This window comes from Pinus tabuliformis, chromosome 6 (genome assembly GCF_031772625.1).
Source record: "Pinus tabuliformis cultivar Carrire ecotype Pingquan chromosome 6, CPIR1, whole genome shotgun sequence".
In the NCBI taxonomy this organism is placed as follows: domain Eukaryota; kingdom Viridiplantae; phylum Streptophyta; class Pinopsida; order Pinales; family Pinaceae; genus Pinus; species Pinus tabuliformis.
In genome coordinates this window covers 158344733-158364543 of record NC_142292.1, presented here as the reverse complement: position 1 = coordinate 158364543, position 19811 = coordinate 158344733, and the positions used below count along the sequence as shown (strand labels likewise).

General features: G+C 33.7%; 1 protein-coding gene across 1 annotated transcript; it reads right to left on the bottom strand.

The window, feature by feature from the left end:
• Nucleotides 1–13232: 13232 nt before the first annotated feature.
• On the bottom strand, nucleotides 13233–19372 carry LOC149257863 (mitogen-activated protein kinase 10-like). The gene is made up of 8 exons (XM_089389563.1): nucleotides 19328–19372; nucleotides 18965–19105; nucleotides 17612–17714; nucleotides 17316–17458; nucleotides 17103–17213; nucleotides 14622–15030; nucleotides 13477–13604; nucleotides 13233–13310 (listed from the first exon to the last, which is right to left on the bottom strand). Exons 1-8 carry the CDS (start codon nucleotides 19370–19372, stop codon nucleotides 13245–13247), a joined length of 1146 nt encoding a protein of 381 aa, XP_089245689.1. The 3' UTR covers nucleotides 13233–13244.
• Nucleotides 19373–19811: the final 439 nt, after the last annotated feature.

Below are 19811 nucleotides of genomic sequence, written 5' to 3'. Positions count from 1 at the left end.
TACATGGATGACCAATTTTCCGAGTTGCTAGCTGCATGAATGACCCATCTTCAGTGCGATGGGGGCAAAGGATTCCTAGCTCCAAAGTTTGGCTCCAGAAACTTAGGCCAACAATCATCCAACTAGTCAGATCCTTCCAAAACTCTGTCATTAACCTGTATAAGTCTTCATGCACTATTCTTAGGTATGTTCCTGCTCAAACTTATCAAATACATGATAATCATTTCTGCAAACACTTGCTAGATATAACACCTACAAGTCATGAATCCATGTTTTTACAATAACTCGTTAAATTCATTAGAGATTAATCTCGAAGGATTACTTACCTCTCTTGCTAGCTGCATCAAAAACATATTATCTCATGCATTCAAATATATAACTAAGAGCCTCCGAAACCATGGAATAGAACCATAAAAAGATCACACCGCATAATGATAAATATACCATGCTTATAACCAACACTTAACCACAATTAATCCATGAAAAACTAATCATAAGATCGTCACAATGACTAATACATGTTCTCATAAATCTCAGTAAGGAATAACACATATTACCATATACAAATGCCAACCAAGTCAAGGTCTTCCACATACCACCCGACCATAGATTGAGGCAAAACCAAATATTTCTTTAAGCCCAATCATTCCTGTGCCATATTCCAATCATGAATGTGGGATCATATGAGATAAAGCAAAATAGAGTCAACTAGGGCTTCCAGAGGTTAGACAACCTCAACCCCCCACCACAGTGATTTCACCTAAATAGGTCAAGAAATCACCAAAACCGAACAAGCTTGGATGCCTCCGACCTCTTTACCATACCCAAACAAATTTTACTGTCTCCACCATCTATCAAGAGTTATAGGAGAATTCCAATCTCCACACTTGACGCTTGGGAATTTTCACAAGACCATCCAAACTCTACTTTCCATCAAAAATTTAACCAAAATAAGGAACCCACTACATTATGGCTATTCAAGAAATGGAAAAGGCAAGGCTATAAACCACTATTAATCCAAGCGAATCCCATGCCAATGACAACAAACATAAACCATAGACCAATGCATATACCATAATTGAAATCCCCATATGCTAAATCACAAATGCACACTGTTACCTGAAATTCCACAACTATTTCTTGTCCTTGCTTGCAATTTTCCAAACTTCCTCTTACACTCCCCTGCATTCCTTTGCTTGTCCTTTGCTTACATGTGTCCAAGTGGTATCCCTCTCCTTTTGGAGTTGGATTTTTGAAATTGATCAAAAGTTGAGAAAAGGTTATCAATTTTTTCTGAGATGCTTTTTTATCATTGATGACTCATGTCTCTTCCTTTCCTTTTCCTTTTTCTTTAATTTTCTTTTATTTTTTCTCTAGTTTTCCTTGCATGCATATTCTTGTCTCTTCATCTTCATTTTATCCTATTTTCCTTTATTCCTTTAATTAATTGTCATTTATCGTTTTTTTCCATTTCCAATGTTGATGCCAATGCCAATTTCCATAGCCATTAGTTAGCCACTAGTGACCCCTAATGTGATGTATTTCCCCTCCATTCAGCTTGGAATACATGTCCGATGACCTTGGTTGATTTTTACCTTTTTGCATGGAAATATAATCTCGGGCTGTTAAAATATAATCTCGTGTTGTTATATTATTCATGAGAAAATAAAATGAAAATACTCAATGCAAATATCAATATTTTTTCCTCAATCATACAAAACATTATTCTATATGTTTATAGAGCATATAAGGATTGTCCCACTACATAATCTTATTTGTGAATATATTGGATATCAATAATGTATTTTGTATGCAAAACAGAGTTGGATTAAATTTTCTATGAACTCTTGTCTTTACTGTCTATGAACTCTTATATTTTTTCTTGTGTAGATGTAATTTGTGTGTACAACTAAACTATAAACATGATTTTTTTAAGTTAATATCTTTAATACGGCTACTGTATTTTTTTTGTGTTAATACCTCATTAAAAAATGTATAGTTTTTGTCCATCGCTTCAAATGCCTCTCAAAATCAAACCCTTGAGTTCAAACACAACCATTAAGATAGACCTCTTCTCTCCTTAAACCACTTTTCCAATCATAAAATCATACATGAATGTAAAAAGCACTGCCCATGAAAACAAAAAAATATTAAATTATTTCACATTTTATTTTTATTTATAATAACATTTTCAACTTACACAAAATTTTCACATATTTGATTATATCTCAAGCTAATTATATAATAAAATATTATTTATATTAAAATACTTATATTTCTATAAAATTTGATAGGAAATGAAATCAATAAAAATACTTATGTTCTTATAAAACAAAGAAATTTTTCAAACCATATTATTTTTTTTATGATTAGTATACTAATGCCATAAATTTTAGCAACCCCTCGAAAACAAAACCTATTAAATGCTATATAGTATATTGTAATTATCACATTAAATTTGAAGTTGATATCAATACATTGCCTCAAGCGTAGCCATCTATTGGTTTCCCATTTCCTGTTTGCTGTTTTGAAAAATGGGTTCCCTTCTTCTGTTCATGTGGCCATGTCGTTATCAAGTAATATATTATCGAGTTGATTGCAATTATTACATTCAATCTCAAAAAGATATCAAACCCTTATAACTGGTTATTAGTCATTTTTGGTATTTTTCTACATACCAAAATGCGAATGGTCGGTGAAAATTACACTGCACAATATTAAAACAAATAATATATATAGCATCAAAAAATTCATATTTAAGAAGAGACGGAAACTCATAAATGAACTTAACAAAACTTAACAAACAATTACATTAACTAACGCAACTAAAACTTTACTCAGCCAAAAAGGTGAACAAATTTTATCGGTTTTCATTGGTGATATCGAAATCTATCTCAAACTCCAAGATCATCCCGAAAGGATTAGCAAACTTTATCGGTAAGAGGGGATAGATGGGACCAAGCATGAGATCCAAATTTTTGCCTAATTAAGTATTAACAAATTAATTTTTTCAATAATAATAAAAAATATTTAATTTATTTTTAAAATTAAATATTATAATTTATATTAATTAATAGACAAAAATTATAGAGTTCTATTTTGGCAAATACTAATATACATATCATATTTCCTTCATTTGTATTTAGTTTTTTCCTTAGATTATACTATATCATGGACATAAAAAATACGTTGAAATAAAACTAGCATTTGCACCAAATGTTGCAAAAGAAACACCGTAAGGCATAAATTGAGGAACAATCACTACATGGGAATGGGCAAATCTAAATGAGATGCAAATATGTAGCAGAAATGAAATTCTAACGTTGTATAAACAGAAGTTGATTTAGGGTGCCTCACACTAGTTTTTATTAATTATTGAATTAATATTGCATATAAATCTCATAAAATTCAATCAACTTATAATTTAAGGCTCTGATCTAAATTTGACTTTGGGTCATTAACAGGGTGATGCTGTGTCTCAACTACTTAACCACTAAACCATAGGCCAACAAAGAAAAGACTGCAAAATGTTACAGGCATTACCATAGTAAACCCAATGACTCTACACACAAGAATTTTTAGGGGAGAGTGTTATTGGAATTAATAAATGGCATAACAGGCGCAGAACCCTTGTTTTGCTTCCAATCCTCGTTTACAAAAGAAAGCTCATTCTGAATGATATATCTTAGGTTTGGATCAGAAGGCAGAGCTGAAGCCTCTGATAAAAAGGAGCGACATTTTTCCTTCACTTCATTAAAGCGACTGTAAGTGGGAGTGGGAATATAATTTTTGTTAGTTTTGAAGGTAGATGGAGCATCAAATTTAAGTAATTTGTAAGGCGATGATGGGCATCTTTACCGGTTTGATATCAAGGTGTCAATTGGTACCTCCAACATTCCATTGGGTTAATGCCAAATGGTGTAGTAGCACATAGGTAACTTTTGCAGTGACGTTTCGGGGGAGTAGTTCAAGTTCTGCTGATATTCACCTTCTTCTGCTAGCTAAAAACGTGTTTTAAGTATGGTTAATCAAGGTTGAAGTTATGATAACGAGAAAGATCAAGGCCTAGGTTTTGGGCCAAGTTCTTTGTATGTCTAATCTGCTACATGTGCCTCTGGTTAGAGTTCCTTCTTGAATACTTACTTGAGTTGGTGGAACTCGGAGTTCACAACACTTTCCAGCTTATTTCAAAATTCATTCCATATTTTCATGCAACATTGCCTCAAAGTTTCCATGTCGGCACTGGTTACCTTTTCTCCAGACCAATCCCGGTTCAATTATGAAAGTACTCTTCTTAATAGCATACGCTGTGTTGGGTGCCAAATTATACATTTCTGTTATTGAAATTCAACTCGAGAATATGGTAATATGGTCATATGGTCATATGTTTATTGTGTTTTCTATTTTCCAGTTTTGGTCTGCCAATCATGTACACGAGCTTTTTTTTCTTATCTTCACAAGATAAGATAATGCATGCTATGTACGTTTAGGAACATTTAAAATCTTCTAAGAATTGATGGAAACAATAGATGTTACTATGGAAAAATCAAATGAGTCCAAATTAATATCACATGGATCTTTTGATGAACTAGTAGTTGTACCTAAGCTAACCTTAACTGACAACACCTACAAGTCATTACCAACTCCCGTGTTTTATGATGCTAAAAAATAACTTATAGACTTATCTGTTACAAAAATGGTTCTCCATCAACAAAAGGAGCATTCTACATCTACAAGTGAATGGATTTATTTGGATTTCCATCACTCATATGTAGGGGACTGCAACAATCATAGTTGTTTTTCTCTTCAGAAAAATATACAAGATGAAGACAACTGCAAATTGATTAAATTTATAGATCCTTCTTTGAAAGTGAATTCAACTTTTTTGAATATAATGGAGTATTTTGATAAGCACCAGGATAATCAACCTGAAAATAATGGTCCAAAGCTCTCTGAAAGTGTTGGTATATCAGATATTCCAAGGTTCAAGTCTGAGACTGTTCTGGGTGGGGTACCTGACAACATTGACATGAAAACACAGGATAATCTGCAAAATGCACTTCAGTCAAGAGCAAAGAAAGTCTCTTTATTGTTCAACTCTATGTTTGTATCCAATGATCTGTCATTTTACTTGAATGTGAAAAGACGTTTTGTAAGATGTGGAGATGTTTCAGCAAAAGAAACCAGTAGCATGCAAAATTATTTGTATACCGATCTCAATGAATTCTCAAATACTATTTCATCCGATTTTTATTGTCAAAAGAACATGATACAACTTCATCATATTGAGATGTCCAAATCTTTCATAGACATTATTGATTGCATTCGAACGGATTCTGAAATGGTTTATGAGTTAGATAATGAGCTAAAAAGAATAGTACATACATTTCCAAACTTGAAAAAGTTTTGTATTCCACAAGTTAATTAGGTAGATCTAATGTGTTTGATCAAGGACAGGGTTTCCCAAATAGGTTCCTTGAAATATGATACAACTTTGAGAGGACTAGGCACTATGTCAGGTAGCATATCTGTATTTGATAGAGTTGGTTCAAAGTATAGAGTTTTTGGAAGATTCTACAAAACTACCCTATTCTTTGCTTAAATATGTCTTTCTTGACCATCAATAAGCACTTTGGATGTAACAGCACCAAAACAGAGAACTTCTGGAGGAGAGTCTACCATGGACTTCATTTCCATTTTCTTATACATTTGGTTAGATGTACCTAATTTGTTTAATGCATATATAATTTTTTCTGAGTTCCAATATGATGCTCACTAAAAAAAACAGATAAATCTGATGCAGCCTTGCACCAATAAGTAAACGGTGTAACGTTTCAATCTAAAACAGCAGCATTGGTCCACAGTAAAAAAGCCTTCAAGATCCATCCATTTCCTGCAACTGGCTACCTCGAACATCTTATCAAGTGATATGATACAACCTTGGCTTTTACACCAGAAGGTATAGCGATGTAATCATTCAGTTAAAACAGTAGAACTTGTGCACAGTAAGACAGTGATGAAGGGTTATCTACTTTGTCGAATTGGCTACACCATTTTTTTAACTGTTGAAAATGCATCATATACCACATTAAAAATCAAAGAGATTTGGTGATTGACAAAATATTTTGTAAAAAAAATACTTGTTTAGATTATAACAAGCAGATCATTGTTTACACAATGGATAAAAAAAAGTCCGTTTGTAAGGGAATAATAATCTTTTAACTTGATCAAACAAGGGAAAGGGTACATGGTTGTAGAAAATGTGGATTCAAGCTGCTGCTGTAACGTTTTTGAGTAACCCACTTATTTTGATGATGTTTTTTGATTTTGTCCAGATATTTTTCCATGAACAGGATAAAAAGTTTCTATAGTATTTTTTTTAAACATTTGTTAAATAAAATGCTATAGTACTCCATGCACCTACCATGCACCTCAGTTTTTTAAAACTAACTTGTACTTGGATGTAACAGGCTATAAATCAGAATTGGAAGACAAAAGGATAGTGTGTGAAAAAGATGAAATACAGAAAACAAAAATAGAGTTTCCTGTAAGCCTCGTACCATGCCACAGAATGGGCCTTATTGCAAATGGACAAAGCCTCTAAGTCTGTGTTTCAACGTATTGGACATTGGGATTTTTCTCTCCCCTTGCATGCAGTTATGATATATAAGGGGGCTTCTATATTTATAGCGATTAACATGTTGACTCTGTTCCATCTGCATCTATGTTACAGATTTATTTGCTTTTTAATCAGGCCATCAATAGGGGCTTATAAATTTTCATGCATTGTTGCTAGCAGGACAGTTGCTATTGCAGTATAGTTCTCATGCTAGATGGCCAACTTTCTTCTTTATCTATCCATATCTAGTTATCAAAAACATGGATTTCGAGTGCCTACTTTAATGAAGTCTCCACCAGTGGATGAGTCACACTATCTGTACAACATTCTTGAAGGAAATCGGATGAGAAATGGAAAGAGGACCTTAAGTAGTGCAAGAGCAATGCAATGGTATTTTGTATTCGTAACCCTGTTCAGACAATGAATAATGCAGTGTGGAGAATGTGATTCCAACCTTCCCGATCATCTTTTGTATAGAATTCCTAATTATTGTGAATTGCAAGTGTTTTCCAGACAGGAATAGCTTGTAAAAAATAAAATTCCATCACACAGTCAAGGAAACTCATCTGGTAGTGGTCCACAGTACCTTCACAAAGGCCCTGGTACTTCATGAATTCAGAGGATGCATCTGGGTTTGCATGTGATCATGTTCTAGCGAAATGTTACAATTTGTTTTAAAAATTTAAACCAAAACAAAAATCTTGCATTGCATTCAAAAGTACAACTCACTTGGCCAAGGGAAGCAATTAGAAAGTTTAAGGAGGTCAGCTTCTAGTATGTAAAGAGATAAGGAAATATGGTAGCAGACCTATTGGCTAATATTGCGATAGAGGAGGAATAGAAGGATTAGACCTAAACACAAATTCACTGAACTTAGCTGAAGGGGAGTGGACGCCAAGCTTCAAAAATTGGTCCAATCAAATAGCAATGATCTTTAGGAAGTCTTTTATCTAAAGTTCATTTGTCTTGTTTCAATCGACTAATTTCTGAGGCATTTCAAAGGCCTAGTATTCCCCAAGATTACTATGGGTTACGGTCCAATCATGTAAGCTTTTTTAGAAGGACCTGTTTTAATTTGAGAATTTATGAGAGAGATACCACATAGAATTCCAAGGTTGAAAGTAGATCAGCTTAATAATTTCAAAGGGTGGAAAAAGCCATGCAAGGCTATAAATTTAATAAGAATACTCCTCGCCAGCTCAAAGAGGGAGAAATCTTGTTGCGTAGGAATTGTAAAGACATGAGGAGGAATTTAGAAGGACCCGTTTTAATTTGAGAATTTATGAGAGAGATACCACACAGAATTCCAAGGTTGAAAGTAGATCAGCTTAATAATTTCGAAGGGTGGAAAAAGCCATGCAAGGCTATAAATTTAATAAGAATACTCCTGGCCAGCTCAAAGAGGGAGAAATCTTGTTGCACGGGAATTGTAAATTGTTCAACTCTATGTTTGTATCCAGTGATCTGTCATTTTACTTGAATGTGAAAAGAAGTTTTGTAAGATGTGGAGATCCTTCAGCAAAAGAAACAAGTAGCATGCAAAATTCTTTGCATACCGATCTCAATGAATTCTCAAATACTATTTCATTCGATTTTTATTGTCAAAAGAACATGATACAACTTCATCATATTGAGATGTCCAAATCTGTCATAGACATTATTGATTGCATTCGAGCGAATTCTGAAATGGTTTATGAGTTAGATAATGAGCTAAAAAGAATAGTACATACATTTCCAGACCTGAAAAATCTTTGTATTCTACATGTTAATCAGGTAGATCTAATGAGTTTGATCAAGGATAGGGTTTCCCAAATAGGTTCCTCGAAATATGATACAACTTTGAGAGGACTAGGCACTATGCATATATTATAGAAGACAACTTTTGATGTTTGTTTCTAAGTGTTCAAGGAGCATATCTGTATTTAATAAAGTTGGTTCAAAGCATAGAGTTTTTGGAAGATTATATAAAACTACCCTATTCTTTGCTTAAATATGCCTTTCTTGACCATCAATAAGCACTTTGGATGTAACAACACCAAAACAAAGAAATTTTGGAGGAGAGTCTACCATGGACTTCATTTCCATTTTCTTATACATTTGGTTAGATGTACCTAATTTGTTTAACGCATATATAATTTTTTCTGAGTTCCAATATGATGCTCACTAAAAACAAACAGATAAATCTGATGCAGCCTTGCACCAATAAGTAAACGGTGTAACGTTTCAATTTAAAACAACAACATTGGTCCACAGTAAAAAAGCCTTCAAGAGCCATCCATTTCCTCCAACTGGCTACCTCGAACATCTTATCAAGTGATATGATACAACCTTGGTTTTTACACCAACAGGTATAACAATGTAATCATTTAGTTAAAACAGCAGAACTTGTGCACAATAAGACAGTAATGAAGGGTTATCTACTTTCTCAAATTGGCTACACCATTTTTTTAGCTATTGAAAATGCATCATATACCACATTAAAAATCAAAAAGATCTGGTGATTGACAAAATATTTTGTAAAAAAATTACTTGTTTAGATTATAACAAGCAGATCATTGTTTACACAATGGATCACAAAAAGTCCATTTGTAAGGGAATAATAAACCTGACGTAGGAATGTAATTTTCTTCCTTAGAAGGCAATCCAATCAATCAGATCTCATTCAACTTTAAAATAAAAATACACTTAACCAGTCAAAACCTAGATAAGCGAGTAACCCATCAAATGCACTGTACCTGCTAAAAACAAGACGTCCGAATGTAATTTTCTTCCCTCGTTTTGTATTCAGGGATGGCTCTTCCCGGAAGGCAGTTCAATCAGATCTTATTTCAATCTTTAAAATAAAAATATCCTTAACAGGTCAAAACCTAGGTAAGTGAGTGAACCTTTAAATGAATTTAAAGCGTCAGTGAGTTTCCCTCGAATTACTTTCTTTTTGAAATCCCAATGAGTTGTGTCTGAGTACTTAAAACCCTGCAATAGAAAAAAAAATCATCAAACAACCCTTTGATTCATCTTAAGATTCCAAACCATTATCTACCAGAGGGCATTCTAAATTTGTACACCTATATCATATATTGGTTTGGAATTAAACAAGAAGCATACCTGCTCAGGTAATTACCCTTCACAGAAATCTGAAATCATGCATTTCATCTCTTCTGGTCCGCATCGAACCAAACAAAATGAAATCAACCAATCCAAAAAAGTGAAAAAAAATAAAAGAAAATTCAACAAACACCAGCTGGTAAAAGAAAAATCGACAAATAAAATGCACAGTGAAAGCCAAAAAATAACAAGCATAAGCCAATTCAAAGCAATGTAGAATACAGAAGAAGATGAGCTCAAAATAATAAGATATAATTTGCCTACAACACTTATATAGCAGCTCCATCTCAAACACTCATAAATTTGCCCCAACTTCTAGTTCTTTCCCACTTCCACTTTAATCTATATTTTAGATTTTATTTTATATTCATATCCACCGACATGGCCAATGCTCTGCGATTCAAAATTTGTTGAAATATTCCGAGTGATTACGGTCGGTGGCGATTACATGGAAGCAGTTCTGAAATATTTCCAAACCAAAACCTTCAGATTGCGTTTTTAAATGGAAATATTTTACACGGACATGAGATGCTTTAATATTTACTGTTTTTCTAAGATATAATGTACATAGCTATGCATAGTCATTTAATTACCAAACTCGTTTCGAACATGCTTGAACATGATTACAGAACAGAAGCAAAAGCAAGAAACCTGGCCTGGCGCTCCTCCTCCTGCAGAAAAATCCGCCATGTGCGGCCCTCCCCATCCTCCTGGCCCTCCTCCTGCAGAAAAAGCTCGTGCAGCACAAGACGGACTAGCTAGGTAGACGGACGGGCTGGGCTGGGTTTAATTAATTTTTTAACTAATAACTGTTTTTTAATGTTTTCTTTGGACGGCAGAGAATTGTTGAATCGTTTAACAATAGATCTAACGGTTAAGATTAGGACAGGAAGACATTTAGGGGAGTTCATTTCAGAGGGAAACGCCTTACGACGTAAATATAAAAGTATATTTATAAATAAAAGGGTAAGTATTTTAATTTACCATTATAATTAAATCTCTAAATTGTACTATTTTATGTAAATTAAAAATTATGATTAATAAAATTATTATATAATTTTTTTAAATAATTTTTTAATTTTATTTTTTATTTTTTATTTTTATTTATTTATATATGTATTTATTTTTATTTTTTTCGTGTTGTTGTTATATTGATTTGGTATTGAATTTATTCGAAGTGGTGTGAGAGTAGTTATGGTAAGAGCCTCAGGTGTAAACTTCTCTTTTAAGAATCTGGTTATATGAGATGGAGGTTTTGGTTTAAGCCATCAGATGCAAGCACTTCATTGATCAACTTTGGCTCAAGTTGTGTGGATATAAACAAAGACGATACCTCCCTAAGGCAGTCGAGGCTCTGAAATACGAAGTAAAATCAGACAAAATTGAGAGCTACATCTAGCATGTGAAGGATTACACCTTAATATGCAAGTTCATTGATATGTGGCCAATGGAGAGAGCATTGGTTGGATGGACCCAACAAAATGGTAGCTAAAGCAACACTTTGATCTTGAGCTTGGAGCAAAGGGTTTCATTATAGTGATTTTTGCAAATCTAGAAGACATAAACAATGTATTCGAGAACAACATGTATTTTTTCAATAATGTGGGGTTATTCATGAAATTCTGAAAAGAAAGTTACAACCTAGAAAAGGAAAAATTGCCAGTAGCCCCATTTTCTTATGCCAAAAGAATATCGAGAGGAGAAAATCATAGAAGGCATTGGAAACATGATTAGAGATTTTGTGAAAATATCCCCATTTTCTTATGCCAAAAGAATATCGAGAGGAGAAAATCATAGAAGGCATTGGAAACATGATTAGAGATTTTGTGAAAATATCTAAAGTGACCGAGCGAGGACACTACACCTCATGTAAGGATATGTGTGTATATGAATATCTCCTTACCACTTTCAAAATCAATCGAAATCTCCTACCATGATGAAGTTTAGCAACAACCTTTGGATTATGAGCATGTATTGTTTAGATGTCATAGGTGCTATGAATACAACCATCTCTTCAAGGATTGTCCCCTAAATCTCATAGAGGAAACAAAAGAAAATCAACATAAATTAGACCATGGGGGTTTTCAGAAAGTCCAACCTCATCGAAAAAACCCTCAAGCACAAAATGTGGCAACGCCATAGGAGCCTCTTCAGTGTGTTGATTTTTCCTTAGGGCCTAGATCTAGTTTGTGGCTAATCACACACACAAGCACACTAGAAACCCTCAACTTACAAGCACTTAACAACCACCCTGTTTTCCCATCAATTCACACATTCTCTCTCAACAATCATGGAATGCTAATCCATTTTAAGAGATCTCCAAAAAAAAATAACACAACTTTGAACAACCATAACATTTGTTTGTAACATCAGAACTGTGCAATATGAACAATTCTGGGGCTCTTAAAAGATCTACAGACTAATGCAAAAGAAATTCAATTCTTGGTTCCTCAATTGCGAGATACAACCTTGGCATCTTATTTAAAGTATTTTTCATCTCTATACTTTTAAAATAGAATAATTATTTATGCTTACATCTAGTATTCTCCTCTATAAAAGAAAATATTCCTTTCATACATGCAACACCATGGGCCTCAATATATTCATGCATGTGTCTCACCAAGATACACAATCACAGAAATGAGAAATTACTTGTAAAGTTCAAACCATAACATTTGCATGTAACATCAGAAGTGTGCAATATTAACCATTATTCTGGGGCTCTTAAAAGATCTTCACATTCGTGCAAAAGAAATTCAATTCCTGGTCCCTCAATTGCAAGGTACAACCTCTGCATCTTATTTAAGTATTTTTCATCTCAATACTTTTAAAATAGAATAATTATTTATGCTTACATTCAGCATTCTCCACTATAAAAGAAAGGATTCCTTTCATACATGCATCAAAGGCCTCAGTATATTCATTCATGTGTCTCACCAAGATACACAACCACAGAAATGAGAAATGACTTGTAAATTTTGCAACTGACATCAGTTCTTGATAAAATAAATTTCTAGGCGTCAGTGTTTCCCTGGCCAAAATTACAGATAAGAGATTGAACACCTGAAAATAATTAGCATGCATACTGTTACGACTCGAGATAACTGGATATGGTGAATTAACCAATGTTGCGAAAATCATTATCGGGAGTAAATCAGCGAGGAGAAAAATTGTAAAAATCGGGATAAAATCGGTAAAAATCAGGAAAAAAAATCATGATTTTTTCTCAAAAATTCATGATTTTTTACCAAAAAATCGCGATTTTTTCAAAATGAAAAAATCACTGAATTAATCGCACGATATTATCGGGAAAATGAAAAAATCACGATTTTTTATGTTATCGTGATTTTCGCAACACTGAAATCAACACACTAATACCAAGCAAACACCTAGTTCCATAACATCTAGAGAAGCAAGAAGATGAGAAGAATGTTATACATCTAAGAATAGTTAGTCACAACAGACTAAGTAGAATGCAATTATTGTTAAAATAGATCTAACAAAGAATCCTTTAAAAAATTTATACCTTGGAGAAAAAGGATCCACACAGCTCTGGAGCCCTATACCATCTTGTGGCAACATAGTCCTGCACTTCATCAAATATATACATCTTAAAAATGGGAAATTTACTAACTAAAGTACAACAATCAAAATCAAACAGAGAATTCAACAGAAACCCTGTCAAACCAGATATAACAATATAGCAACTTATTAGATTTGGATCTGTATAATATAGATTTAAAATAGTATACCGTCCAGAAGATTGTTGTGGGCATGTCATTGAAGGCAACTCTTGCTAAGCCAAAGTCACATATTTTTAGCTTGCAATCAGCATTTGCCAAAACATTCTTCGGTTTCAAATCCCGATGATACACATTTGCTACAAGAACATAAAGTTGACAAATTAGAGAATAGAATTCACATTTCTTCTTCCATACTAAGTTCCCTGAAATGGGAAGGTGCTTCACAGTCACAATAGATTCTTAAAAACGCAGTTAAAACTTAACAGGAATATTTGAACAGGATCGATGTCCTAAACCAGATACCCTTTAGTACACAAACGAGAAAGAAGCATATGCACTTCACAAAACACTAAAATATATATTTTTGGAAGTGAATAAAGCACAATTGCAATGTGCAACTGCTTGAAATGATTTGTAAATACAATGCATGGGGAAAATACAGAGATCAAAATTGTGAATCCTCAAATTGACTAACTCTTGCAGTTACAGATGAAAATTTGAGCATTTGAAGATTGAACCATTATTCTGAAGGATTGATTTCTAATCACTGAATCAAACTAAACTGGTTTGAGGGTTAACGGGCCACATATGTCAAATTGTGGTCAAAAAACTGATCCTTAGACTTGTGAACAATTACAAAACAACAATGGGCCCCCTATGCCTATAGTGGACATTACCATGGTGAAATAAATAGGGACTTCAATCAAGAGTATAAATAGCTGATGTGCCAGAAAATGATTAAAATAATTATTGTTTAATAACTTGTATATTGCACTTGGATTGTCAATACATCTGTAATGCAGAAATACATAGAAAGAAAAGAGCATACAGAATGATCTCATGGTTCAAATTGTTTTATCTATAAAACTGGAGAAAGGCAAAAAGGAAATAGGCTAGCCGCTATACATACATATTAATTTTCACACAGTAATTATGCGTTAAAAAATAGTGAGAATAAATTAAAATTAGACAAAACCCCTGCAACATAAAAGAAAAAATCACAATCTTAACAGAACAGTAACCAAATATTGCCTACTCACATAAACAGCCCATATATCTAGTGAATATATTCAGCAATGAGCATGCATACACCCTTTCCCAGGTTTAAAGTTTAAACTTATTTAGAAATAAGAATATTAGCAAAAGAAAGCTACCAGTATGTATGTACTTCAGAGCTCGTAGAAGCTGGTACAAGAAAAATTGATAATGTTCTGGCGTCAAGTCATCATTTGCCTTAATAACCTGGTGTAGATCTGATTCCATAAGTTCAAATACCACATAAATGTCTTTGAATTCCCGCCTAGAGGGCGGTAACATAATGTGCTTGATTTCGACAATATCAGGATGCCGCAGCAGCCTCAGAAGCTTAATTTCACGTAAAATCCGGGTTGCATCAGAAATATGTTCAAAGATATCATTTATTTTTTTTATTGCAACTTTCTCCCCAGTGTGAGTATCAATTGCAGAGCATACAACACCGTAGCTCCCTTTTCCTATAACCTCCTGAATCTTGTAGCGACTTGCTTCACCATATTTAGTGAAAAACTCAACCTCTGTAGGGGTCTGCATCAGGTGAATTGCATCACAATCAGATTTTATACCTTACATCATCTTCATAAAATGTGATCTGTGATAGAAACCTGAATATTTGAGTAAGAAGCGGATAATAAGATTTAACAGCAAGAAAAATATTAGGCAAAGCAAAATAACAGGTATGATATAGGCCTGAAATTTCCATGGCCAGATTTTCTCCCAGATGAAAGAAAGCTAACAGCATTCCCTCAAAAGCATGAAAACAATATCGAAATTGAACTACTGTGAGTAGTGACAATGCCAAATGTTGCTTCATTGAACACTAGTAGCTAAAACATATACAAGAGTAGGAACATTGGGTTTGAACAAGCCTATGTAATTCACAATTATGAGCTATTTCATTATTAGGACACCGGCAGATAAATTATTTTCTAGCTAAACATCAAGAAAAGCATTATCAGTAACACACATGACTTAATGCCTATGACCTCATTTAAAAAAGGTACTACTATAACTAAAAATTTGAATGGAGGCTTGAACCAAACTTCAAAGTATTACCCAAACTGATTTATCTTCATGGCAAAGTAGGATGTTCAGTTAAAATTTTAAACGGAGACCTGAACCAAACTTCAAAGTATTGCCCGAACTTATTTATCTTCATGGCAAAGTAGGATGTTCAGTTAAAATTTTAAAAACAAACTGAATGAGAAAGATTTGCCATCCTTTGTTCGAATACAGTATCAAACCAAAAAAGTGGGATCAATTTAAGCCTATAAGGAACTAAACATGCAAAATATGAGACGATGGAACTATCCTTGCCTCAAAACAGCAGAAAGCAGAATTCCCTAGCATTTGGGTGAAAATTTAGTGTTCTTCAAAGAGGCATGTGAAGCATAACTGGAGGAAAATAATATTTTGCCTAAGATTGTGAAGGTGAACACCCATGAATTGACAGTCAATGAAAAGGTCCAATGCATCAATCACCTAGGTAAAATAAAAAACGACCACAATAAGCTGGATTCTTTAGGTCAACGCATGTCCAGATGTCCATATCTCTATACAGTCTGTTATAGCGCACAGATCTTTGTGATCAAATTCATGATTTAAATGACATAATTGATGAAGAGATTTCGATTTTCAAGACTGAATGCATGATTTTCCTTCTATAATTTGAATAGATGCAAACAAGGAAATGCGACCCTGCACAATGTGGCATGTTCTAAAGGGGAAATGCTTTAGGTCAAGAAACGGAAGGGAGTCTGAAACATAATATTCTAAAACCGTTACAGTTATTAGATGCCAAACATGACAAAAAACACCTCCCAACTAAAAAGGGCCGTGATGCTTGAAAGGCCATTCCATAGTATGGCTTCTATTAATTTCCTCTTTAAAAGGGAAAACTATGATAATATTTTTTGATCAAAGAAGGGCAATGCATATTCAGTGTCAAGCTTTTTATTCTTATTGGTTGGTTCATCAATTCCAGTAGCCCTGTGAATGAAAACAAATTTTGATGAGTTACACAACAAGGAGCCCTTCAGATTAAAGGGAAAGTCGCAATCATTAATGATAGGTGAAAGGTAAGTGATAACCTTACCTTCTAGTCAGGTAAGACAACCACAAGCAAAAAAGGGTCCACAAGTCTGACCTCAAGAGATTTCATGACATTTTTAACAAATAAGGTTAATCGATATCAACAATATACCGATACCCACCCCTTGCTATTCCATGGAGTCATTTCAATTTTAGAGTATCGGAATATCAATCCACATGCAGAACATGGTCTTACCCAACATGAAATGGGGGTGTACCTCAGTACTAAAGGAGCCCAACGGCATGGGGCGGGACCTAGATTTGTTTCACATCCTGTTAAATTTTTAACATAGAAACAAAAACAACATGGGCCCTAATGCCAAAGGATAATTCTGGCAATGTGACACTATATTCTCCATCTGCTGCAGAACATCCAGCTTATAAGAATCCCCTACGAAACACTTAAACAAAACCAAATTTCATAAAGGGCAGTACGAAAAGAAAAAGCAGCATGTCTTGCAGTAATCGAATCACAGACACTAATATCAACCCCATACCAAGGTACTTACTTTTCTTCTCGGATCTTGCTGCATAGTTCTTTGTCTTTGTTCACTTTTAGATCCACGTTGTATTCTTATGTCCTGATACAAGGCCAATGCCTCAACTATCTGCGAACCTTCCTGGAACCGCAAATACCAAATCTTTTCACATGGGCAGTGCTTCAAATGAGAGGAAAAAATCAGCCTTTTCTCAGCTTGGTCTATACGTCAGCCACATTTGACCCATTTGCCTCTGCTTCTGATAAAAATCCCATTGTTTATCTTGATCCTGCCATTAATAAACAATTCTAGATCTACTCTCATGCGCTCAGTCTTAGAGAAACAACACAAGCCCATGGCCTGCAAGGCCTGCGAGTGCCTAATATCTGCATTGCCAGAAAAACAAGAAAAAGCAGGAAAATTGTCCTTTCGGCCCCTGTACTGCCCGTCACTCACTAATCTTCAATGTACTCGATCGCAGGGGAAATATTGAAAAGAAATCCACATTGGGGTTTGGGAACTGAGGGTCTTAAACAGACGGGTAGTCGAGAATGCACGGCCCTCCCCATCCTCCTGGCCCTCCTCTGCAGAAAAAGCTCGTGCAGCACAGGACGGACTGGCTAGGTAGACGGACGGGCTGCGCTGGGTTTAATTAATTTTTTAACTAATAACTATTTTTTAATGGATTTTTGGACGGTAGAGAATTGTTGAATCGTCTAACAATAGATCTAATTGTTAAGATTAGGACATGAAGACATTTAGGGGAGTTCTTTTCAGAAGGAAACGTTTTGCGACGTAATTATTTAAATTAAAATAAAAAAGGTTATATAATAAATTAATTAAATAAAAATACTAATAAAATAAATAAATAATTTTATTAATAATATGATTACACTTTTATAAATATACTAAAAATAAATTCATTAATAGTAAGATTATATATTTATAAATATGATAAAAGCAATTTTATTACTATTATATATTTGTAGATATGGTTTAGAAAAAAAATAAGCATAGAATGTCAATTCGACTCAAAGTTTTACAAAGCCCGTGGTGATTTCAATGTGCTTCTGCATATTTTATTGAAATTGGATAGTGATAACTTGTAAGTGATTTGAATTTGCTTCTGAATATTCTATTGAAATTGGATAATGATACCATGTACTTTAACTAGAAATAAATCACAAAATCCAAGCACTATAATATGTCTCCCACAAGTTATCGTATTCAAGATCATGGTCAAGTATACAGACCGCTTTCTCATACTTTAAATGTTTATTAATTAAAACACACTCTAGATTTTGAGCTATGGGACCCTGGTGCCGTTGGTTTACATCAAATTCAAACATAATCGAAGGCACAATATGGTTTGTCACCCATTGCCTGTACTATATTATAAAAAATTCAAAGATAACACATATCAGACATTTAAATCATATTGAAAATGTGATTTTGCTAATTATATATTCTAATTTCAACTTGCGCCGCCGGTCCCCGCTCAGTGATCTGTCTTCGTTGATATTTTGGCAGTTGTCGTGGTGTTACAAGTCAGATAAAGCATATGAGACATTTAAACCATATTGAAAGTTTTTTTTTGGCTAATTATATATGGAATTTTGAATTTTTTTTGGAAGTTTTTAGTGTAGGTTTTTCTCGTCTAATTTCTGTAAAATTTAATAGGAATTTATTGAAATTATACGTTTGATGGGTAATCCTCATCTAAGTGCTCTAGAGTTTTTTCAGGGTGCTGAATCTATATATAATAAAAAAAACTAGTTTAAATAACATAAATCAAAATTTCACCTCAAATATTTCCAATAGATTTTGAAACCAAAAAAATCCAAAAAATCACACTAAAAACAACTCCATTATATATTCTAATTTCACACCACCCATCCTGGTTCAGGGGATCTGTTTTCGTTCTCACCGAGGGATCTGTTTTCGTTCTCGCTCAGGGATCTGTTTTCGTTCTCACCGAGGGATCTGTTTTCGTTAGCAAGGGAGTGCTCTAGAGTTTTTTCAGGGTGCTGAATCTATATATAATAAAAAAAACTAGTTTAAATAACATAAATCAAAATTTCACCTCAAATATTTCCAATAGATTTTGAAACCAAAAAAATCCAAAAAATCACACTAAAAACAACTCCATTATATATTCTAATTTCACACCACCCATCCTGGCTCAGGGGATCTGTTTTCGTTCTCACCGAGGGATCTGTTTTCGTTCTCGCTCAGGGATCTGTTTTCGTTCTCACCGAGGGATCTGTTTTCGTTAGCAAGGGATCTGTTTCCGTTGACATTTTAGCAGTTGTCGTGGTGTTAGAAGTCTATTATTTTCATAGGCTAATCATTAGAATGTGGCCAAAGTTGTTATTTTCCACTTTTAGAATTGTAGTTTTAAAAGTAAAATAGATTCATTGTGTTTTTAGAAATTCATATTATATTTGTATTTATTAAATATATATATATATATATATATATATATATATATAATTCAAACCAGTTTTCAAAAACAATCTTAGAAAAATTCAATCAGTTTTTCATAAAGCTGCATGGAAAAGGATTTAAAAAATACAATGTTTAGGAAAGAAACGTGATGAAATGATAATTTAATATTTATTAAACACTTGCATATAATTTAATATTTATCAAACACTTGCATACAGTGATATATGATTAGTGTGAATGTGTTGTTTGGATGAATCAAAACCAGAGGCTTTATTCACTTCGCCTATAATT